The 25,562-nt window shown below is 43.0% G+C and overlaps 1 protein-coding gene across 1 annotated transcript; it reads right to left on the bottom strand.

Annotated features, from left to right (window-relative positions):
* Positions 1-173: 173 nt before the first annotated feature.
* LOC136499862 (uncharacterized) lies at positions 174-25,380 on the bottom strand. Its single transcript, XM_066495368.1, has 4 exons — positions 25,185-25,380; positions 1,635-2,602; positions 1,409-1,484; positions 174-1,021 (listed from the first exon to the last, which is right to left on the bottom strand). Exons 1-4 carry the CDS (start codon positions 25,378-25,380, stop codon positions 174-176), a joined length of 2,088 nt encoding a protein of 695 aa, XP_066351465.1.
* Positions 25,381-25,562: the final 182 nt, after the last annotated feature.

Below are 25,562 nucleotides of genomic sequence, written 5' to 3'. Positions count from 1 at the left end.
CCCTTGGGCCAGTAAGACACTAAGGGCCCGACAATGTAATATTTTAATAGGACAATTAAAGTATATAACTTGTAGCATATATTTAATTCTTCTTGAAAAGGTAACAATACATCAAAGAGATAAAAAAACAACAAAATAACTATGATGGTTACCTCAAATAAAACTACGGTGCTTCAGTGCTTTTTAAAAAAGCGTCTTCGGGCATTTCTTGATGCAAAATCTTCAAGAACACTTTCAAGATCAATTGTATCTAAAATATCCTTCTCAATGCTGCACATAGCCAAGCCATTTAATCTTTCTTGTAGCATAGTTGACCTCAAACAATTTTTCAGTAGCTTCAATTTGGAGAAGCTTCTTTCAGCTGATGCTACTGTCACTGGAATAGTTAACAGAATCCGATATGCAATAGAGGCATTTGGATAGCAATCTGCAACTTTAACAAAGTGAAGAATCTCAGATGCTGACATCAACTGATCTGGCAAAGTTACTTGCAACACTTTCAACTCAGAGAACAAATCATCTAACTCAACATCAGACTTGTTGTCATGAGAAAAAGTATTCACAAAAGTTGTGCAACAGTCTCGTAGATCACTATGATCCAAGGACTTTAGATTTTCCGAATTGAATAAGAAACTAAATATTTTCTCAAATTCCTTTAGCTGATCAAATCGACTAGTCAATGAAACAATTGCATAATCAACAATAACTAGGAAGTAGTCATCATTGAAGTCATCTATAGCTGACCGTTGTAATTCTTCAGTTTCATTATCTTGTTCATCAAATTGCTTCTTCCTTTTACCTTTATGTTTTGTAGGAAATGTTGGCTCCACATCCAAACTAGATGCAATGGATTTTGCAGTCTCAATACTTGCATTTAAGCCTGTGTCTCTATACTTCTTAAAATATGATATGACCTCTTCTATCTGTTTCAAAGTACTATCCAAGCACATAATTGGAGACTGCAACTTTTTGCTCACCATGTTGATAACAGATAAAATATCTTCCCAAATAACCATACCAACTAAAAATTCAAAATTCTCAATAGTGGTTACTAATGATCTAGCTTCACTCACCGATTTTGGGTCCTCGGTACAAGTTCTTTCCACCTCCTTCAGAGCTGATCTTATTTGAGAAGCTTGATACTTGATAGGTTGCACACTCTTTATTCAACTCTCCCAACGAGTATCAGACAAGGGTTTGACAGTGAACCTCTCAATATGATCGGTCAAAATTTTTCACTTTTTAGTAGATCGTGCAAACAATGCATATATCCGTTGTATGACACCAAAAAAACTAATAGCTTTTCTACAGGATTTTGCCATATCACAAAGAACAAGGTTCAGACTATGACATGCACATGGCATATACAATGCTCTTGGATTAATTTCAAACACATGTGCCTACACACATTGATGTTTTCCCTTCATATTGGAACCATTATCATACCCTTGACCTCTCACATCATCAATGTTCAAATCAAGATACTGCAATGCATCCAACAATACATTAAAAAGCCCTAATCCTGATGTGTCATCAACCTTTAAGAACTCTAGAAAAAATTCCTCTACTCTTGGAATGGCACTTGACATATTAACACACCGCACAATTAGTGTCATTTGTTCTTTATGACTCACATCTGGGGTACAATCCAAGATAACAGAGAAGTACTTGGCATCTTTTATGATCTTTAAGATATGTTTTTTCATAGCATCAGCAAGCATAGCAATTAACTCATTCTGTATCCTAGGGCCAAGATAATGATCATAGATTTCATTATTTTGAATGCGCCTAATATGTTCTTGCATGACAGGATCAAATTCAGCAATCATTTCCACTGTGGCTAGAAAATTACCATTATTTGATTGATAAAGTTTTGCATTTGTTCCTCGGAAGGCATGATTTTGTTTAGCAAGAAACTTCATAGCAGAAACTATTCTTACCAAAACTTGTCTCCAACGCTCCTTCTCTTTTGCAATTTCCCGCTGCATTTTATCCTCAATTGTTTTATTTTTGCTCAATCTAATCCGAAGATCATTCCATGTATTCATGTTTGTCAGATGCTCCACACTGTTCTCATGTTGTTTTAGTTTCTCACTCAAATGCTTCCAATCCCTCACTCCATCATTTGCTAACAAAGAATTGTTCTGATTTGATTTGAATAGCTTGCAACAAAAACAAAAGACCTTGTCCACATGTTTATAGTAAACTAGCCACTTCCTGTCAACAACCTCTCCATTAGTTAACTTTCTGGAGTAGTAAGCATATGAAAAACGCCTATTACTAGGATCACTAGGAAATTGTAAATCCATCTCTCTCATAGGCCCTTTCTCAATTAAGATATCTCTTTTGATATTGTTAAGATTTTCCCATGTCCTAGGATCAAAGATAGTCAACATTGATTGTTCATCAATATATAAATTTTCTGTATCATTCGAAGGCTGCAAATTTTCACCTGATCCCAAAATGTCCTCATTAGCATCAGCTTGCGCATCTAAATTTTCCTCCCCTGCAGCACCTTCATTAGCATCAGCTTGCACATCTAAATTTTCCTCCCCTGTAGCACCTTCATTGGCATCAGCTTGTGCATCTAAAATCTGCTCGTCTGTACCACCATCATTGCCATCAGCTTGTGCGATTATTGGTTGATCATGTTCCTGCCCCTGATCTTGACTGACTTCGGCATTTCTTGATGTTGGAAAAAACCTATGCAATGCACCCTTTTGCGTTTCTCTGGATTGAAGTTCTTGTTTTCTTTCTTTCCTTTTTCAGCAACGGACTTATGTTTCTTTGGCAACATCTAACGTGATAAAAAAATATTGAATTACAAATCAAATCCCTGAAGCCTAGCCCTATCCCCGTAAGAAGGTATTGATCTGTACACTAAAGTACTACTAAACTGCAATCAAATTGATTTGTTTATTTAAGAGGCCTGATACCTTTGCCGACTTGCCGTTGTCGTGAAGATGGACGCCGCACCGCAGGCCACGCCGCCACGCCGGAGGGACGTCCGAGGTCGTTGCGGCGCTCGCTGAGGGCTACCTCGGCGCTTCGGCGACACGAGGCTAGAAGTGTTCGAGCCTTCGAGGCCAAGCCAGACGTGTCCGAGGCGCTGATGGGCAGATGGTGCTCGTCGTCCTAGCATGTATATACAGGAACACGGGCCAGACGTCCTTGGGCTTGTAGCACGCGAACTCAACGAGGTACCCCGGGCGGGGCCGCTTGAAGTAGTAGACGGTGAGCAGCAGCAGGCAGCAGTGTGGTGCCGAGCCAGGCAGTCATGGGCCCATGGGCATCGCACAGGCTGCCCCCCATAGGACGGGCCTACCGGCGGGTCTTCCTGTAGTGCCTGGCCTCCATGCTAGGACGGTCGGGGCTATGCTGTGCAGGGCTCATGACGGTGCGGAAGCTGCGCAGGCTATGGCTTCGTCGGCATGGGCTACTAGGCCTAGGCTAGGGTGGGCAGATCCAGTGGGGGCACTCACCTGACGGACCTGCCATCCTCATGTGGTGGTGGTTAGCGCGTCTACTGTACCCCGGCCACCGTCCCTATGTGGCAACGGCCGTGTCGATAGAATATCGTCGACAATCCTCCGAGGGGTATCCCACGAAGGTAGATTGATCGATAGTGGTGCGCGTAATCAAGAACAAGAAGGCAACAGAGACACAAGAGTTAGATAGGTTCGAGCCGTCTACATGACGTAATACCCTACTCCTGTGGTCTATTGGTTTATATTGGCTATCGTATGATATTGTGTGTGATCAGATGCCTTAGGCTAAACCTAGGATCCGTATGAGGATGTTGACTAGGGGACCCCTGCCCCTCCTTATATGCTCTGGAGTGCTAGGGTTACAAGGAAAGTATCCTATTTGGTATTATACAATATCTAATAAATCACATCTTCTTATAGCCTTGTGGTGCACGTCGACCAGTGTCGTGCACTGCACGCCTTGATCTTGTGGGCTAGGCCACCTCTGATGGTGTGGCCCAAGTCTTGTCCTGTGGGTATCAGGGGTCATATCCCCCACAGCTAGTCCCCGAGCGCCTTATATCCTTTGAGCAATGCTGTCTTGAACAAGTTTGAGCAGTTTAACATGAAGCCAACCAGTTTAACTGGTGATCCGAGCAGTGGAAGTCAAAGCAGACCAGTTTAACTAGTGACCTAGGCGGTGAAAATCAAAGCCGGCCAGTTTAACTTGTGACCTGGGCGGTGAAAGTCAATGCCGACCAGTTTAACTGGTTAGGAGACCTTGGACTTAGCCAAGTAAGGCTTGCCACAAGGATGTAAGGGGCTCAAGATAAAATTTGAAAATTCTTCCCCTTAGGAGAAGTGTAGCCACTTAGACTTCGTCAACAAGGAGGGTAAATCAAGAAATAAGCACTACATTCACCGCTAAGTGAAGTGTAGCCACTTAGTCCATGAGCCTGCTGGAAGATGAAGGATGAATCTTGTAGCAGGGTCAAAGAAAATAAATCTGAAAGCTTACCGACATCATCTGACATGCGTGTATCAAGACCCTAGACTTGCTGCCCAAGATCAGCACCCTGACCTAAACAACGTGTAGTAGCTTGATAGCACACCGATGAGACATAGCAAGACCTAGCCGCCAAGGGAGTCCCTAGCCTTAGCTGCCAACTCTTGCACAAAGAAACTGAACACCGAGGAGTCCCTAGCTTAGCTGGTAAGCCCCCAGCGTAGTCGACGATGAAGCACAAGCAATCCAAACATCGTGGAGTCCCCAGCTTAGCTGGCAAGCCCCTAGCGTAGCTGACGATGAAGCAATGGACAATCCAACCAGTTGGTTGGCGAAGAATCGAGCATCGAGCAGCCCAACTAATCGGTCAACGGTGAAGTGAGCATTGAGTAGAAGTGACCGACGAACAGTTCGATCAACTGGTCGGTGATGAAGTCCACAAACGTAGCGGTCCGACTAGTTGATCGGTGGAGAATTCCAAGTAACAGGTGGTCCGACCAACTGGACGATGATCCTAGCTCTTGCATGAAGAATTCGAACGCCGAGGAGTCCCCAGCGTAGCTGGTGAGCCCCCAGCGTAGCTGACGATGAAGCCCATGCGATGAGCAGTCTAGCCAACTGGTCAATGGCAAAGTGAACGCCGAGCAGGAGTGAGTGCCGATCAGTCCGACCAGTTGGTTGGTGGTGAAGTCCATCCGATAGGTGGTCTGACCACCCTGATGATGATCATCTTGTCCAGTCCCTAAGCGTAAGCTCATTGACCAAACCGTGCCCCTGCGAAACAAATGTGTAGAATGGGTAGTACATGATGTAGAAATAAAATATATGAACTCCGAAGAAGAATCAACAATGGTGATGAAATAGCGTATCCAACTTGATGATCAGTTGGTGTGCACACTTAGTGTTATTCTAAAGATGTGTTTATATTTAATGTAAACCGCCCAACCAGTTACTGTGTAGCTAAGTCTCTAGCCCTAGCTAGCCTGTTAACCATAATGCGGAGCGCGGAGCCCATGTGCGTGTAGGAAGAGCAGGGTGTCGCTAAGGAACCGCTGCCGACCACCCCTAACACAGAGGGCAGGTGCTCGTGCATGTGTAGGGAGAAGCCAGAGATAGGGCCATCTCTGGGAACATCTGAGCATTAACATGGCTATTCGGAGATTTGCCTTAGGCAAAAACATATGTCATCTTTAAGAAGGTATACATGAAAGAAAATCGTTTGGGGAGCAAACATGGAGAAAATAGCTCGGAGAAACATTGGGAGATATATGAAATATTTAGAAAAATAATAATGCATGACTTAGCTTTAGGTAGAACGCCTAGTCGGCAGTGTATGGCGTTATGTGGTTGGCTTTGATGGCGAGCACCCGACGGGTGGTGAGTTTTTTATCTCTTCTGTTCTCGACAGTGGCGAGGCCCCCGAAGATAGTGGTGACCACTTTTTCGCTATCCTAGAAGGCGTTATTGTTGTCCCTAGGTGGTCGGCGAGCTTCTGGCTGACCTGATCGATGGATGCGATCAGATCATCATTGTTGACCTGCTTTCTCGAGTAGCGGGGGAGCAGGCGGCGAGTTGTTGGTGAAGACGACCTAGGAGGTAGTTCTAAGATCGGATCTATTGTTGCAAGTGTTGGCGTGGTCGGCGTAGAATCGATCGGCACCGGCTTGATGATCTCTCCGCCTCTGTCAGCATTGATGACCTAGGAGATCGATCCGACCATAAAGATCTGGCTGGGCTTCGGGGAGGACGAAGAGCCTGCAAAATGTACCATCTTGTTCGTCATGGAAATAGCACGCACACCTCTACCTGGCGTGCCAACTATCGACAGAATATCGTCGGCAGTCCTCCGAGGGGTATCCCATGAAGGTAGATTGATCGGTAGTGGTGCACATAATCAAGAACAAGAAGGCAATAGAGACACAAGAGTTAGACATGTTTAGGCTGTCTGCACGACGTAATACCCTACTCCTATTGTCTATTGGTTTCTATTGGCTATCGTATGATATTGCGTGTGATCAGATGCCTCATGCTAAGCCTAGGATCTGTATGGGAATGTCGACTAGGGGACCTCTGCCCTCCTTATATGCTCTAGAGGGGTAGGGTTATAAGGAAAGTATCCTATTTGGTATTATACAATATCTAATAAATCACACCTTCTTGTTGCCTTGTGGTGCACACCGACCAGTGCCGTGCGCTGCACGCCTTGATCTTGTGAGCTAGGCCACATCTGATGGTGCGACCCATGTCTTGTCCTGTGGGTACCGGGGGTCATATCCCCCATAGGCCAGTATCACTACACCCAGCGTGGTGCACTACGATGTAGCAGAAGGGATGTTTGAGGCTAGGGCGAAAGCCCACATGGTGATGTCTGTAGACGCTGCTTCCTCCTTGGATGCATCCTCTTCATTCCTGTTCTCCCGCCTTACTAGCCTGGACGCTTGCCGGTACGCACCTCCCACTATTGTGGGCAAGTCTAGGAACAGCTCCACGTGGTGTGGTGGTGACCAGCACCCCCATCCCTCTATCTAGGTGCGGGCGCTTGCCGGTGCGCGCCTCCCACCGTTGTAGGTGAGTCCAAGAACGACTCCACATGGTGTGGCGGCGGCCGGCACCCCCTTTCCCTATCCAGGCATGGACACTTGTGTTGGGGCAAAAAAACGTATCAATGCGCCTGGCACACAGCAAGCCGGAAGGATCTGCTTGATGGAGCAAGGCTAAAGATCCGCTTGGCTTCAACGCAAGACTAGCCGATCCTGTGAATTTCTTCCGAGGGCGTGCCAGTCAATTTTACCTACAATTGACAAGGAGAGAAAGTTTATCAGTAATTTAAGGTGGAACATGCGGGTCTTGCCCAGACAGTTCCAAGTGTGCCGCTTCGGGAGCAGCGAGACGGGAAAAATCAACTAAATGGCCGATACGTGAAGAAATCGACTATTAAGGACTATAAAGCTCGTGGGTTGTGATTGATTTTATGATGTCAAGTACAATGCACGTAGATGTAAGTAAAATCATTAGCTAGGTGGATATTACTAGTGTAAAGCATCGAGCCAATGAATCTAACGAGAAAGGATATAACATGCGAATGAATCAACTGTCTTGTACAAATAGATCTACAAACGCTCTGAATCTAATTTGTTACCATCAACAGTGTGGTTCAACTGGATCGATGGCAGCTATGATGATAATAACAAACTAAAACCAAAGAATCCATAAAACCATCTATATATTGATAGGCTTTCCAAAAGACATGCTATATGTATGAAAGCTCAAGCGAATCGGCTGGAATAGGCGATTCAGGTGGAAAAGGGACTACATCATGTGAACAATCGACTTCCACGATGCTGACGAGGAACCTAGTGTCAACACAGAACCTATGGCCACAGTTAATGATGTGTTTAGGAACACACTAGCTAATGACACTAAGGACAACGATGGCATTTCTTAGCTGCTACGTAATGTAGAGATCGGATGTCTTAGTGAAAGACTGCTAAGAAAACTAGAGAAAATGAGACAAGATGGCAAAACACCATTGTATAAGAATTGTCCAATGAGCAAATTGGAAGCCGACATCGTGCTATTAGAGTTCAAATCGACAAATGGATTGAGCGATAAAGGCTTCAATCAATTGCTAGATATAATAAGAAAAATGCTCCTAGAAAAAACGAGTTGCCAAAAAAGACATACCTAGCCAAGCAAATGATCTGCCCCATCGGCCTCGAGGTTGAAAAAATCCATGCATGTTCCAATGATTGCATATTGTACCATGGAGACGAATACAAAGACTTGGATGCGTGCCCCAAGTGTGAAGCTCCATGGTACAAGGAAGGGCTGTCAAATGAGGGTACCAAAACCATATTTCCCTATAGCTCTCTGGGTGCATAGGTTGTTTGCATGTGCAAAGTCAACCAAGCTATTGCACTGGCATGGCAAAGAGCGTAAGAAAGATACAATGTTGAGGCACCCCACCAATGGGAAGGACTGGAGGACAGTCAATATTGTGTTCTATAAGAACATCGGTGGACAAGTAAGGCACCTTTGGTTTGGTTTGAGCATAGATGGGATGAATCCTTTCGACCAAGTTAGAAGCAATCATAGCACCTGGCCAGTGACGCTCTGTATATACAACCTTCCACCTTGGCTCTATATGAAGCGGTCATACATCTAGATGCCACTACTGATCCAAGGCCAAGACAACCTGGGAATGATATCGATGTGTTTCTAGAACCAGTGATCGATGAACTAGTGGAGATGTTTAAAAAGGGTGTGGTGGATGTTTGGGACGAGTACAAAAAGAAACATGTCACGATCAAGGCAGTACTTATTGCTACAATTAGCGACCCGCCAAGTCGAGGATGCTTGTCCAGAGAGAAGATAAAAGGCTATACTAGATGTGTCGAGTGCTTGGATGACACCGATGCGGTACATCTGCCAAAGAACTCAAAGATAGTTTATATGGGACACCGTAGGTTCCTACCTATGGATCACCCTTACTGCAGGAACAGAAAAGATTTTGACGGGAGTATTGAGAAACGCTTACCTCCAAAATATTGAGACGGGCATGTGATACTTCGAGAAGTCAACAAACTGGAGGTTGTCCTTGGGAAGGGGCATAATACAATAGCAGCGCCTAATGGGAGTGTCTGGAAGAAAAATCAGTTTTCTAAAAACTACCTTACTAGCCAGTGCTGAGTGTATGCCACTGTCTTGATCCCATGGACATTACTAAAAACGTGTGTGGTAACACGCTTAACACCTTGATGGACACTGGGGGACATCAAAGGATTCACTATCCATATGCCTAGACATGCAACACTTGGGAATCAGGAAGGAGCTGCATCCCGTGGCACTAGAGGATGGCTAGTTCAAACTTCCTGTTGCATCGTGGACCCTGAAGAAGAAAAGCGTGCGCTTATTTCTTTCTTCAATGAACTCAAAGTCCCGATGGGCTACTATGCGTACTCGAAGAGGCTAGTGAACATGAGAGAACTCAAGTTCAACTATGGCTATATGAAGGCCCATGACTATCATGTCATTATGACTCAGCTGCTCCCTGTTGCCCTACAAGGTATCCTCCACCCAAAGGACAGCACCGCAATCATAAAGTTGTGCTCGTTCTTCAACGCGATCTTAAAAAAGGTCATTCATATGTCCATGCTGAAACTCTCGTTGGGCTTGAGATGCATTTCCCATCAACTTACTTTGATATCTCAGCGCATCTACTCATTCATCTTGTTGACCAAATTAGAGCCCTTGGCCCAATGTACATGGATCAGATGTTCCCTTTCGAAAGGTTGATGAAAGTTTTTAAGAGGTATGTTAGGAACAGATTTAGGCCAGAAGGGGGCATGGTTGAAGGATGATCAATGGAGGAGGCCATTGAGTTCTACACATATTATTCGGACATCAATAGGGTTAGAGTTGTAGAATATCGTCATGAGGGAAGACTAGGTGGCAAAGGAACGATTAGGGAGAAATCTATTACAGTAGACGACCTGTTTCTTTCAGACCGGCATAGTTTGCTGTTCTCCAGCAAAGAGAGGATGTGATGCCATACATTGATGAGCATAGGCAATCACTGCAAACTTTGTATCCGAGTAGGTCGCATGCTTGGCTTGATAAAAAAACATAAGGAGGAATTTGTCAGCTGGTTGCGATGCCGCTTGATTGGAACAACGTTGGGAATCAACTGGATATCTTAGCCAAGGGACCTTCAAGTACATTGCTTAAGTACCAAGGGTATGAGATTAATGGATTTACATTTTACATAAAAAAACAAGATGGAAAGAGCACATACCAAAATAGTGGTGTTCGTTTCGATGCTGACGACAAAAATGACAACGTGCAGGTGACATACTATGGTTTCATAGAGGAGATATGGGAGCTAGACTACAGTCGGTTGAAGGCAGCTCTTTTTTGCTGCTAGTGGGTCCGGTTCGGGGAATTCACCACCGACAGAGAAGGGTTCACTACTATTGATCTCACCAAGACCGCATACAGAGACGACTCCTTCGTCCTTGCAAAAGACGTTATGCAAATCTTCTATGCACGAGACAACAAGACAAAAGCAAAGCTAAAAGTATTCCTAGAAGGAAAAAGAAAGATTGTCAGTATCATTGGAGTGACAGTCGAAGAAGACTATAGGGGCTATCAGTCAATGCCTGTATTCGGGGCGAACGTACCCCTACCTATCCTTAAAGAGGATGACGAACCTGCTTACGTCTGGCATGATCACAATGAGGCCCTCATTGTTGGACCTGATGAAGATAGTTAGATTATTATTAACTATGTAATCATTATTCAGACATTGTATCAATAATTCGCACTAAATATCTAATTTATATTTTGTGCACATTTCTATAATTTAATTATTAACTATGTAATCAAATATTGAGATGATGTTCACAAACACTATTATTTGATAATTATAGACTATTAATTAATTATCATAGAATTAAATAATCAAAACATAAATTTTTGTGTTATTTTAGAATATAAACTAACTACATTATTTCTATTAATAAATAAATAATGAAAAGCAAATAAACCGAACTCCATATCCTAGCTCAGCGGTTAAGGCCGCGCACGCTGTACTGCGAGACCTGCACTCGAATCCTAGGCGTACCAAACTTTTTTTATTTTGCATTTATTATTTAGTAGTGTGTTACGACAGGATAAAAGAAAAAATAAAACCAGTCTAACCGAACTCCCTATCATAGCTCAGCGGTTAAGGCCATGCACTCTCGACCCCGTGACCCGCACTCAAATCCCAGGTGGGCCAAACCTTTTTTAGTTTTTATTTATTATGTAGTAGTAGTGCATTATGACTGGATAAAAGAAAACATGCAACTAATTCTAACGTAATCCCTATTCCAGCACAGTGGTTAAGGCTTCAAACTAAGAACCCTAAGACCTGGGTTCGAATCCTAGGCTCAGGAATTTTTTTATATTTTTATAAAAAGGCTGCGATGGCAGGCAACCCAGTTGTTAGGTGTCAACATGGCAGGGTCCATCGTTGTTGGTTTTGGTTTAAAAACCAACAATGATAGAAGCTATCACTGTCGGTTTTAAGAACCGACATAGAAGGCAACCTCACTGTCAGTTTTTAAACTAAAACCGACAGTGATGTCTAAATGCTCCTCATTGGTCAACAATGCTCCCACTGACCACCATAGCAGGATCACTGCTCCCACCTACCCCGATAGCTTTAGTTCAAAAACAAAAACATACCACGACTGCTAGCCCCTATAACTGGGAGCTAGCCTCTCAACAGCCAAGTCTTGCCACCCTCTTGCTGCTTATTTCGCACTTCGTTGTCTCTAGCTAGTATACACATATGTGGCCTCTCTATGGTAGAAATCCCTCCACATACAAATTTCAATAAGCATGGTCATCCGCAAGGATGGTGCACACAAAAGGTACTAGAAGACTATTTCTGAGGATAGAGCAATGCCAAAGCTTGGGGACGCCACGAGGTTGATAGAGTCATCATATTCGGTGTGCTCTAGACTATCCGACCAGAGCGGCATGGATTCATCGCTACTCGGCAACCATCCCGTGTGCTTTGGACTACCAGTCCAAAGAGGCATGGGTTCAACAGTGCCCGACAACCTCTCCGCTTGTCTCTCGATGGAGTAGCTCATCAGCCATCTCTAGCATTCTCTAGTGTCTATTTGACCCTACCTAGGCGCTAGAAGAATACTTCTGAGGTGGTTATCTTATAATGTGTTTGTACACTTCGATTGTAACATTAACCTAGATGGAAATAGGTTTTTGTTATCGTATATTTAATTTTAGTGTCATGTCTTTGTTATCGTATATGTAATTTTATTTAAAGGTTTCTATTATTTTATGTTGTATTTCCATAACTAATATATATATATATATATATATATATATATATATTGATGTTTGTCTCTTCAAATGGCAATGCATGTACGGATATTTTACATATATATGGTGCCCTAATAATTAATTATCTAGCATTTTTTGGGTGGACGGCGGTGTTTTTGTACCCATATATGAAATTATGCAATTGATACAAAATTTTTGGACATTATTTGAGCATTAAATAAAGATCACAGGAATACTATTTTTTTGTAAGTAATGACCTTTATTGCAGCATGCATGCATTGAAGTACGTGTTGTCAGCCACATCACTGTCGGTTTCATTACACAACCGGCAGTGATAGACACCATCAATGTCGATTTTGTTTTAAAACAGACAGTGATGTATCTACCCCCTATAAAAAGGAACCAGGAACATACACATGTACGCACCCTCACTTCACTCTCATTTCTCAGTTTCACGTACTCTCACTTCTCACTCTTTTCACTCTACGTGGTCATGGCTCCTGGATATTTCATTGCAGGTATATATATGTTCTCCTCTCTCACATTGTAGGTATGTATATATGCATCGTCGATCTATATTTATTTAGTTTGCGACATTTTACTTGGCATATTTTATATAATGCAATATATACTTTTCTATTCATATTTCTTGAATTTTATTGGGTACAATGCATCAATCTATATTTATTTAGTTTGCTAAATTTTACTTGGCACATTTTATATAATGAAATATATATTTATAGTCATATTTCTTGAATTTTATTAGGTGGGATGAACGGACCTCCCCCACCACAAGAACCAGGTTTCCACTCTAGCGATGATCCATTCGATCCTAATGTGGCTATTCCAAACCACCCTATTCCAGCTATCATATGAAATATTTTCCAACATCTTATTTTTGGATGCTAATTAATTAATAATTGTAGTTTAAATTATGTAATAAGTGTTGTTTCATAATATGTATGGACTCATTCAAATAATATCATTGTTGTATATGTGATAGACGATAGCCCCGATAGAGTGGCTACAAGCAGCATTTAGCTTGCTCATGGTGTTAGACATTGTTGAGAACACGACATCTGCTGATGATGGCCAAACTTGGACATCTGAACTAAGCTTCTACATCCCTTTGAGGCTACCGTTAGGGCATCAGGAATTTATCCGGCGGAGAGGATCACGGATGCCTAGCAGGAGAAGTGTTTAGTTCTCTGCCGTGCTCAACTATTTGGTGGCACTTCATCACATTTGCTATTCGGTGTCCGATTTGTCGCACTTCAAGATAGAAGCTTTGCGTGCTGGTGATGTCCCCATTCTGCAAGCAAGCGAAAATTGGACGAGCTACAACCAAATGGATGTGGTAAAGTCGATGTCACTGATACCTGAGTCATGGTTATTTATTGTATTGTTATTGTAATAATGATCTCTCATTTTTTGCCCACTTGCAGGTGGTGCTCCATGGCAGTACCTATGTTGCATTGGGCTTGTCGGCAATTATAGACCAAGCTACGGAGAGTCTCGGGTTTGACTGGGAGTACTATACTGGGAACCTCGGCCAGCACACTACTGTAGGACACCAGTTCTGCATAAGATTTACTAATGGGGCCAATGGTCGTTCAGTAGGTTACATATATGGACGATCATGTCACTGGTCTTTTGAGACACGAGAGAGTGCAATCATATGGGCATTGGCCTTCATCGATAGCTGTGGTTACATAATTTGTGACATCAATTACCATGCTTGGATGCAAATGTATGGTGCTACGCATCCATCCTCAAATTAGTGTTTGTTTAGGTTTAATTTGCAAGGGTTAAGTTTAATTTGGCTTGTGTTTGTCATGTAATTCATGTGCCGTGGAACAAGAACTCTAAATTCTGGTGTCGTATTGGTCTCAAATTTTTTCTCAGGCTTGCACGTGCCACGGGTGAATGAAACACCAAGTTTGGGATTTTTCTGAGATGGTTGAACTAAGGTTACCACCAAAATGATCCGGAATGGTGCCAAACTTTTCCATAGGGTCTCATGTGCCCTAGGGACTAATTTTTGGTCGAGGTGGATGCAAAATTCTAGTGTGCCCAACATGTAATTGTGCCTCTTTTGTCCCTTTTAGCACAAAGAAAAATATAATAATACAGAAAATAATCAAAAAAACCTAAGAGCTTCTGTGGGGCCATAATTTAGGTGTACATGCTTGCAAAAAAATTTGAAGCCATTTGGACATAGGCGGTACATACCTGCTTCATAAATATATATAAGTCGTCTCATGTTACAATGACTAAACACCTTTGTTCCTATTCATATGAATTCTGGTGTCATATTGGTCTCAAACTTTTTCTCAGGCTTGCACGCGCCATGGGTGAAGGAACCACCAAGTTTGGGATTTTTCTGAGATGGTTTGGTACTTTCTGCTGTTTAATTGAATTTCCACGCGACGTTACCGATTAATTAGAGGTTGAACTGCGCCTACCCCAAAATGATCCGGAATGGTGCCAAAGTTTTCCATAGGGTCTTATGCGCCCTAGGGACCAATTTTTGGTCAAGGTGGATGCAAAATTCTAGTGTGCCCAACATGTAATTTGGCCTCTTTTGTCCCGTTTAGCACAAAGAAAAATATAATAATAAAAAAATAATCAGAAAAAACCTAAGATCTTGTGTGGGGTCATAATTTGGGTTTACATGCTTGCAAAAAAATTTCAAGCCATTTGGACATAGGTGCAATAGGAATATAAATGCATGAATTTATTCAGTTCTAAAAAGGAAATAAAAATATATATAATCATCATTGTCGATTAAAAAACTGGCAGTGATGGGCAGAAACCAATAGTGATGACAACTACCACTATTGGTTTCATTTTGAAAACCAACAGTGATAGGTATATTTTTAAAAAAAATTCAAAAAAATTATGCCCATCGTCGGGTTCGAGCGTGGGTCTCGAGATCCAGAGTAGTGTGCCTTAACCACTACACTATGATAGTACTTGCATTAGCCTTAGTTTTTTTTATTTTCTTTTATTTTGTTATAGTGAAGTTAGTTTACATTCAAAAAAAAATTAAAAAAATTTGACTTGCCCAAGGTTCGAACTACAGAGTGTAGTGCCTTGACCACTGCGCTAGAATAGTAATTGCATTAGGTTCAATCTTTTATTTTCCTTTATTTAGTTATAGTGTAGTTAGTTTATATTCAAGAATAAAATAAAATTAAAGAAATTTGCCCCGCCTAGGGATCGAACCCAAGTCTCGGGCTCCAGAGTGTAGTGCCTTAATTGCTGTGCTAGAATTGTAATTGTGTTAGGTTTGGTTTTTTATTTTCTTTTATTTAGTTATAATGTAGTTAGGTTATTAAAAATTAAAACAAAATTTTTTGGCCTGACTGGATTATCTAGGGTTCGAACACGGGTCTTAGGGTCAAGAGTGCGGTGCCTTAACAACTGTGCTAGTTGTACGAGTTCGAAAGGAACCCAAAACTAAATCTACTTAATGGGTAGGTGGTACCGGCATTACTGGAGCTCATCACTACCGGTTCTTGGCTAGCACCAGTAGTGATGAGCCCTCATCATTGTTGGTTTGGCTTGGCCACCGACAGTGATGCACCATCACTATATAAACTGAGCACGCACTAGCGAATTATTTGACCTCTTACGAACGCCCGCGCCGCTCTATTCCTCCGTGCTGGTGAATCCTGCCTCCACCCGCATGCCCCCGTCCGCTACCTTCGAGCCCTCCTCTTCCTCCACACCGGTGGCCATGCTTCATGGTGCGCCCTGCCCCATGGTCCACCACACCACGGTGCTCAACGCCACCAGCCTCAACACCCACGGTCCTCCATGCCACCGTCTCCCATCCCGCGGTCATCCACGCTGTCTGTTCGAGGAACTTAGAAGCGCACGAAAAGTGGCTTCTCCATGCTACACAGTGCACGCTGCCCTCACTGCCCCTCCTCTGTTCAATGGAATGCCCATGAGGATAACATCCTCCTTCTTTGTGTAGCATGACCTCTTCTCTCCGTCGCTGGTAGCGAGGAATGCTGTCGCCACCAACCCTGCCACGACCCACGCCGTCAGCCATGCCAGCACCCTTGTCTTGCTTGACACCACTGTAGCACCACCACTGCCCGTGCCCTTGTCTTCCTCGATGTCGCCGGAGCACCGCCGCCACACGCGCCCTCGTCTTCCTTGTCCACCCCCATCACCACGCCTGCATCTGCCAACGTCGAGACCCTTAGGAGCGTGTGGAGAGCTGCTACCACACCCCCATGGTGAGTGCATCCGGCACTGCCCCTTAGGTGTTCATTGAATACCTGTGAGGATAATAGTAGCCTGTTTATCACTTTTTCTCTAGATTTCGTGTAGAAACACTTCAAATTTCCTTAGTAGCAAATGTTGTTTGATCTATGGTGAACAAATTAGCTTAAAATACTATGGTCATTTGTAGCACGGTTGAAGACATACTAGTGCTCAGAGTGGGATTGAAATGAGTTAGATGTTGAAATTCATGAGTTAGTTGTGTTGGAAATTGAAGTTTGAATATTTGAATATAGTTTGCAACTTTGCTTACTATACAACATGTTTGAATGACATAGCACTATCAAAACTAATTTGGTTAAATGTATAGACAACCATGCAATGGTATGTAGTGCATGTTAGTCAGGTGCCTAGGATCTACCTTATCTGGGAAGATTGCTATGCTCAAGTCAATCGCTACCTAGAAAATTTGTACAAAAAATACAACATAGAAGCTAAAGCTTTGAGGGTGTACTATGGTGCAAGGAGTGCAAACCATGGTCATTAGCCGACACTGGAGATTGAAGTAAAGCCACCCGCCGGAGATATGAAGATTAGGAGAATTGTTCCTTGGTCTTCGAAAGATGTCATGCTTTTATTTATGGCTATGGTCATTACTTTTCTTATTTGGAAGTTGATGTAGGCATAGTTTCGTAGAACAGTAGGTGGACTTTGTTGTATGCAGCCAATCAAACAATGAATTTGTTCTAGGCAAATAGTATTTGGACTTATTATTAGACTTTGCATTAAATCTCTATTAGTTGGGTAATATATATATATGCACAAATGCTACTAGTAGTTGTATGCAGCCAAAACTGACCACCATCATGTCACAGCCATGACTCGTCGTTGCCCGTTAACCCATTGCCCAAGAACTGATAGGCAACAAGAAGCGATTGATATCTGTGGGACGGGAGAGTAGCATGATCCGACAAACGATGGCAATAACAATCAGGATAGTGAGAACGAGGTACCATGGACCCCTACCACTCTTCTCAAGCTAGATCAAGATGACCAGGTAACTTAGGTATCATGTGACTAGGTAGCCACACACGCTAATTAATTGAGAGTTTATTAGCTTACTTGGTGTCTCCAGTAGGATGTTCAGCCGACCGAGCAGCCAGATGGTTCAGGTAGTAGCAAGGCTAGAACCAAGTGAGGCATGTCATAGCTTCCTACTAGTAGGAATGCACACTAGCACATCACTGAGTTTGACCAAGTCGGAGAGCTGCTCGCACCTAAAAAAGCTACAGCCAAATACAAGACTGTCATCGGGGCACTTGTAAGGGACTACATCCCAATTAAGTACATGAAGTGGATTGGGAAAGATGATGACCCGTGGAGGGTTCCCGAAAGTGAGAAGGATGACATATGGGAGAAATGGATCCCATAGTATTTCACTTTCCCATAGGACTATGACAAGGAGCAAGTCAAGAAAAAAGAAAAAGAAATCATGTGGACATGCTTCAAGACTTTCAAGGGGACATTGTACAAGAAATTTATCCTCGAGGATAAAGAGCCAAATTGGGATGGTGGAGAGTACGCCAAGCAGAAGGACTTCTGGTAGAAATTCAAGCAATATAGGCAATCCAAGGAGTACTTGGAACTGAGCAGGAAGAATAAGGAGAACTCGCTTAAAGTGATGAATCCTCATAAACTCGGCTCTTGTGGCTACTCTAGTAAGATGGATGCATTTGAAAGGAAACTTGAGGTGGTGGAACGCCTTAGCATTGAGCCCAAGACTACCAGTTGGGAGCCTAGATCGATATATTTCTGTATGGCAAGGGGGTACACCACGGCCCAGACGGGAGCTTTAGCTCTAGAAATCTAGCCATGAGCAGCCTCTTCTAGAGGATCTCCAAGGTAAATGATGAGGTGAGGAAAGAGACCCATAGTACTAATAGGGAGAATGACGTGCTCACCCAAGCACTCAGAAATAAGGAGCACCCTGGTCGCACTGGAGGAGCCGGTCTTGTTCCTTGGAAAATAGCATTCGAGGAAGAATCTTCCACTTATCGGAGCCGCCCAAGGGGTAGAGCGGCATAAGAGACAGCGAATATGAGGGTTCTGAAAGAGATGGAAGACAAATTTGAAAAACAGATTGATGAGAGGGTTCAAGAAAAAGTCAATGTACCTATGGCGTCCATGGGATAAGGAGTAGTACCACAAGAACCTCTTTCGACTAGCTTTAGCCCATTGTTTAGGGGTCGTAGCAGCTGCAGATTGACCCTGCTCGATAATGAAGAGGTGAATGCGCCTCATCCGGTGGAAAACATCACTGAACCCGTCAATATCAGGCTATACATCCGTCAGCAATGGACAACTGACAAGGTGGTCGTTGGCCAGGCCTAGCCTGCGAGAGATGGGACCATTAATGGCTGCCCAATTCCAATGGGGTACACCCACATCAGCATTGATACTATACTTGATAAGAAGTATAACAAGATGCACATTGCTTACCCCACACAGAAAGACAAGCAACGCCTATTCAGAACAAGGGCGCTCATGTGGCTTGGCACAAGCGCTTCATTAAGCTTGATCACCAGTTGTCTTCGGATGATGATGAGGACGACGGTGAATCTTTGCCGCCCAGAGATGATCACTCACCATCTCCCAACAGAGGAGATCACACTACCTTCCCTGGTTCTTTGCCATCACTGCCCAGAGATGATCACTCACCATCTCCCAACAGAGGAGATCACACTACCTTCCTTGGTTCCTTGCCATCACCCCCGAGAAGACAGATGTCTCCTTCTCTTTGTCCTCGTCCTCCATCTTCATCAGCCCCAAGAAAAGAGAAAACTCCTCCTCCTCCTCCCTCTTCATCACCCCGAGAAAATATAATTCTCGTCTTCCTCCTCCTCCACAATAGCCCAAAACAAGATCTAAGGTATCCTCATAGTCACAGAAAAGGTCCTCAGATTTGGTCGCTAATGCTCCCAAAGTGGACCAATAGAAAAAGAAAAGGATGATGAGTGGCAGCATTACAAACTTGAAGAACCAACAAGAGCCAGAAGTAGCCTCCAAGGAAGATAAAGTTAGATTCTGGAATCTATTTGCCTCATTGCCTAAGTCGAGTGTGCAGTCCAAATTCAATAGGCAAACTGAGAGTAAGCACAATTAATTAAGAGTCGAAGAAATACACCATGAAGATCGAAGGAAGATAAACAAGATTGTTGAAGACAACCCTGGATTAAGCAGGGATGATGCCACGAACATCTATTATGATTCACTAGCATATGAGACGGCAAGACCGGTAATGTAGTTTCAAAGAGGCAATTTCTTGGTGGATGAGGAGGTGTATAAAAATTTGACAACATATATGCGTGACTTGCATGATTATTACATGGCCCAAGCACTTAAGACGGGGCAGGTGGGTTTCGAATATATTATCCGTCCGTCGCATGTTTTCCATTATCCTAATGAAGAGAAGTACTTTGTCGGTTGGGATCACTTGTTTTAGATATTCGAGAGACGTGATATCGATACACAAATATTGACGCTATGGACTATGTAAGTACCCTACTCGCACGATATTATAATTAACTACTCTCGATACACAAATAGTTAACGACTGCACATTCCACATGAATTGTGCAGGTGTGTAGCAAAACATTGCTTCAAAACAAAGTATGCTCATATGTCTTTCCTGGACCCTGAGCTAGTCAACGAGAGAACATGCAGAGGCATGCATGGAAATAAAGTGGAAGATCTGACGAAGACACTGACTGCCATTTTCAAAAATTTCAAGATGAGTAATAAAACCGAAATACTTCTAGCCTACAACTACGAGTATGTGTTCTCTGCTCTTTATTTTTATGCTTGTTTTTAGTAGTTACGATTATTCATTAACTAGGGTTTTGTGATTGCAGCAAGCATTTCATCTTCATTGTTGTCGACATTAAAAGAAATCATATCAAGGTGTGGGACATGAAGAAAAAGCCACTTTCTTTGCTCGATCCCCTAGTCGAAGTGCTTAATGCATAAGCGAACCTTATAATATATTATTTTATAATCACACATAGCATATTCTAATGTTGCCCCTTTTTCACACTTTATAATGTGGCACAGTGTCCAGGCAAGAATGGTTGGTGGGACAAAGGTCCCATTCCAGGTTGCACCAACCCTAGACCAGTCGGCGGGAAATAATGAATGCGGGTTCTACGTAATGTGGGCAATGCTTCGCTACCTCGGCATAAAATCAGAGGCAGTGGATGCTTTGGTGTGTGTAATCCCCATTTCATTTATATATGTTAATTCAACAAAACGATCTACATATTTCTCTAACATTTTTGCCTTTCGAAACCGGTATTTGTGAATGACAGCGCAAGAAATTTAAACACAATAGGCGTTAGAAATAGAGGTCATAGCACTGTCATCGGAGCTAGCAGCCTTCATTGTATCGGAGTGCTTAGAAAAAAAAGGAACATTCTCCATTGCATAGTCATGAAGTAAAAGGCATAGTACGGGCCAGAGCGGCTCGCTAGACTATTGTAATTTCTTTTTTGTTTCAAGGGATCGAGAGCTTCATAAGTATATTTGAACTGTAACCATAACATTTGTAACATTTAATGTTGATGGACCTATCGTCTACGTAGCGAATATAAAGCAAAATCCGATTCCACCAAAAAAATAAAATAAAAATAAAATAAATTATAAAACAGTAAAATACGAAAAAAGATCACTGTCGGTTAGCACAAAACCGACAGTGATGGTAAAGAGGGCATTGCCAGTTCATAGCACGAGCTGGCAGTGTTGGTTGAGCCATCACTGTCGGCTTGAAATCTAAACCGGTAGTGTTGCTGAAGACAACACTGTCGGTTCGAGACACAAGCCGACAGTGATGGCTCGACCAACACAACCGGCTTGAGCCATGAACCAACAGTGATGGCTTGCTCAACACGGCCGGCTTAAGACACAAGCCGACAGTGTAGGCTTGCTCAACACTGTCGGCTTGAGCCAAGAACCGACACTCTTGAAGCAACCATCACTGTCGATTGGGTCTACAAACTGGCAATGTTGTTCAATTGGACACTGCCGAGTGGAGCCAGGAACCGACACTGATGCCTGTATATCAGTGTCAGTTCTTAGGAACCGGTAGTGATGTCAACCCCCCATCACTGCCGGTATGCCACTGTCGGATCAAATCCGACAGTGATGGGGTTTTTTGAACTGACAGTGATGTCCTGATCTGGGGTATTGTATTACTCTCATGTTATAACTTTTGGGGTTCGAAGTATGTAAAATGCCCAAAATATGACCACAATCCAATTGAACTCTTCAGATAACAAAAAATAGTAGTTCACTAAAGCAAGCATAACTGGAGACTAAACACCTAGCAACATGCTATACACCATTGGAAAGCCCCCATCTTTCGTGTAGATCATTCTCTGAGATTCTGAACTTAAGACGGCTTAAAACATAACACATCTAATATTGTCCATAAGTTTGACTGCACAACTATGTCATTAAACACTCATCATATTTCCTACACCATAAGAGCTATAAAGGTGATCTCTACACCAAGAAGAATGGCACTGCAACTTACTACTGAAATATAAATGTTCTCTGATTTTCCACAGATAAAAATGGTCTTAAACGACGCCTAACCAATGACTACGTGATCTAGAAAAACAACAGGGCCAAATTATGAGATTAGAACCCTAAACCCGCCCACTAATCCAACAAATTCGTTAAACCCTAGCATAGATTCGCATAAAAACATGGGGGGAAAAGCAAGATCTTACCCCCACAACGATTATATGACACTACTACACAAAAACTTAACCGAGGTGTTTGCATTTTGGGCTTCAAGGCGGTTGGGCCGGTTGCTCGCCTTGGTTATTCGTGGCCGGGTAGCTGGCCCAACAACTATCTCGGTTAATCCTTAATCGAGATGGGCAACCTAACGCGCCTGCCTCAGTTAATGGCGATTAACCAAGGTGGTTGCCCGAATGCAACCACCTCAGTTAATAGATTAACCGAGGTTGTTGGGTAAAAGCAACCACCTCGGTTAATCTATATTAAATGAGGCATGTGATGTAATAACTTAATGTATGTTCGTGGAACGATAAGGACCCCACATGAATGAATGTAATATATGTTTGTCCTCTATATACGTATTTTCTGCTTTGTACGTTTTTTAATTTGCAAAATTTAATTTCAAATCCAAATTTGAAAAGTATTTTTTAATCTGGAAAATCATTAATGGAGGCAGGCATCTAATAACAGCTACCTCCATTAATTGTTTAACTGAGGCGGGCGGTTTAAGGCACCCGCCTCAATTAAAAGTTTAACAGAGGTAGGCTGCTTAGGGTGACCGCCTCGGTTAATAAGTATTTACCAAGGTGGTTGTCTTGTGCCAACCGCCTCGATTAATCGATTAACCGATGTGGGCGGCCAACCACCTCCGTTGAGGCCGGATTGACCGTGACCTTTGGGCGGAGGTGGACGGCTTGCCCACCTTAGTTAAAAATACTGTAGTAGTGTGAAGACCTACATCAAAAGACCTTCCGTTTTCCTTCTCCCTCATGGCGATCACCATCATAGATCTCCTGCCGTCTCAATCTATGCCACATGTGGCATCGTTGTCACAAACGGTGAGCGAAAGCATGGAAATGAGGACAAAATAGAAAGACAAGAACATGCCTAATCAGTTTTAAGGGAGGAACAATGGCGGCGAACAATGGTTAATCCTTGATTTATCTCTTCTCAGTCTTCTTTTTTCTCAAGAGAGGGGTATCGGTGGCTCAAGGAGATTTGGGATATTAGGTTTTACTGAGAAGGAATACATGGAAGAGGAGAAAAAGGCTCAACCTAGATAGAGGAAACCGACTCAGGCACTAGTCACCCGAATTCATATTTGCAATTATGCAATTGTAATGGTGAAACTCCATAAAGATGACTCCCCTGTTTGGTCAGACCTTCTGATTCTAAAAATCAATGATATATTCGACTTGAGTGGAAGAGCATGAAAAGTGAACAAAGGAGATAGAGTTGGTGTGGACTGATACCTGGATGGATGATAAACCTGTTTTCCTATCTCACCCCATTCTATAATGACAAAGAAATTACAGTGAAAGACTTTGTCGAGAGAGGTGGCAAACACTGAATTCAGATGGCGGCTACCAGCAGTACTTAGGAATGAGTGGGTGAATTGCATAGCAATATTCTTGCAACCTACTTAAATGAGTAAGAGGATATTATTTCTTTAAAGTGGTCTAAGAATGGAACTTTCACATTATGACCTGTTGTCGTACTAAATACATTAAAAAGCCACACATTTCTTGTAGTGTAAGTCAGGATGTTCATGTACTCTTATGCTCATATATAGAAGGTGAAAATACCACACAGAATAAAAATATTCATTTGGTTAATGCAAACTGAAGCTGTTCTAACCAAAGACAACATGATAAGGAGGGAATGGCAGGGCTCTCCGACTTACTACTTTTGTGACCAAAATGAATCAATTAACCGTGTTTGTTCTTTCTGTGTGCTGTTGCTCGGCTAGTTTGATCCATTATTCGATCTAACCGATTATTGTGGTGCTAGCTACATTATTCCATGTTACTTGAACCAATACTGGAAATGGGTAGCTAGGATTCTACCTAAGGGTAAAGATGTTTTTACTTTGGGGCTTGAAACAATATGCTGGGCTACATGGAAGGCTTGAAACAGAGCCCTTCGATAAGAAGTTGATTAAACATCCATGTGCAATTCTTGGCAGTGCATGTTCTTCTACGAAATATATATTGGGAAGGCCCTCAAAAGGCAGGATTCAAAGGAAGCTATATCATCAAGAATGTATGCATTTTGCTCAAGGTGGCGTTACAGGTGATGAAATTCCGGTCATCCCATCTGCCCTCCTGTGCAGATTAATAAAATGGAAGAAGGCGATGAAGACAAGGATGAGGCAGCACAGGAAGAGTCATCTGTTGGGCTGCTTTTGGTTTGGTTAATGTTCGTAGTCTTTTTTCTCATTGGTATCTAGTGGGAGTTCCCTCTCTATGTTTCTGTTTTCGACCCAACTGTATGTAATCTTCTCTGTATGTTTTGGCCCTAGTTCTCCGGAGACAAGTGTAATTAGAGGCTAGATTGTTTTTGTTTCGGGCTTATTACCGAGCCTTCTTATACAAATTTCTGTAACAACACAGTGGTTATTTGTGTTAAATGGGTTACCCCGGTTCAAAAAATATTATGTCTTTCTGCTCGACTATAACGGGAATGAATCCTGCAACTGTGCCTATGTGTGTAACTTAAATGATGCACGAACAACAATAAATTTGTAACTAATTTGGAGGTCTTCAAGTATTAGTGTGTTACCATGCAGGATGCCAAGCAGACAAATGCCCTAATTGAGAAGTAATTGAATTACGATTGCTGCCTGCATCCCACCAATTTGGAGGTGGTCTTGAAAGGAAAGGAAACTCACCCATGTACGGAGGGGCACCAGCGAAGCCACCTCCGCCATGGTTGAGTTCGTCGCGCCGGTGCAACATCAGTTGTCGTCAAATAGGGACGAATCAGCAGTGCCAAATCCAACCACCACGCCATTGCCGCCACCACCGCTGCGGCATTATTACCGCCACAGCCGTAGATTGGGACCCCAGCCACCATCACCTCAACCTTGCTCTTTATTGTTGGCACCGCACATTTGCTCTTCCTTGCCGGCACCACGCCCTTGTGCTCTTCGATCACCGCCCCACTGCACTTGCTGGGGAGGAGAGAACTGATGGATTGGAGAGGAACATATGGTGGTGGGATGGAATTTGGTGCCATCCCGCACATGCGCAGCAGGAACCCGCGGTCGCATCTCCTATGGACGATGACTCGTGCAATGCTTCTACTGACGTCACGTTTGCTGGGTACTAGGGATCGAGCATGAGCCGTTGCCGTTGCCGTTGCCTCACGATACGCTAATGTCCTCTCTTCCTTCATTGATTGCTGTTCGCAAGGGTTAT

The sequence above is a fragment of the Miscanthus floridulus genome, chromosome 13, assembly GCF_019320115.1.
Source record: "Miscanthus floridulus cultivar M001 chromosome 13, ASM1932011v1, whole genome shotgun sequence".
Taxonomy (NCBI): Eukaryota; Viridiplantae; Streptophyta; class Magnoliopsida; order Poales; family Poaceae; genus Miscanthus; species Miscanthus floridulus.
The sequence above is the reverse complement of the archived record's forward strand: the minus strand, read 5'-3'. Positions and strand labels throughout refer to the sequence as shown.

What these genes read in the sequence shown, in the direction of transcription:
- LOC136499862 (XM_066495368.1), bottom strand. Translation starts at nt 25,380, where the DNA reads ATGGCACCAAATTCCATCCCACCACCATATGTTCCTCTCCAATCCATC. An exon ending in CCCAATCTACGGCTGTGGCG is followed by an intron (nt 2,603 to 25,184) that starts GTAATAATGCCG and finishes ATGGTGGTACAG; the next exon opens with ACGAGCAGATTTTAGATGCA. An exon ending in TCTTGGATTGTACCCCAGAT is followed by an intron (nt 1,485 to 1,634) that starts GTGAGTCATAAA and finishes GATGCATTGCAG; the next exon opens with TATCTTGATTTGAACATTGA.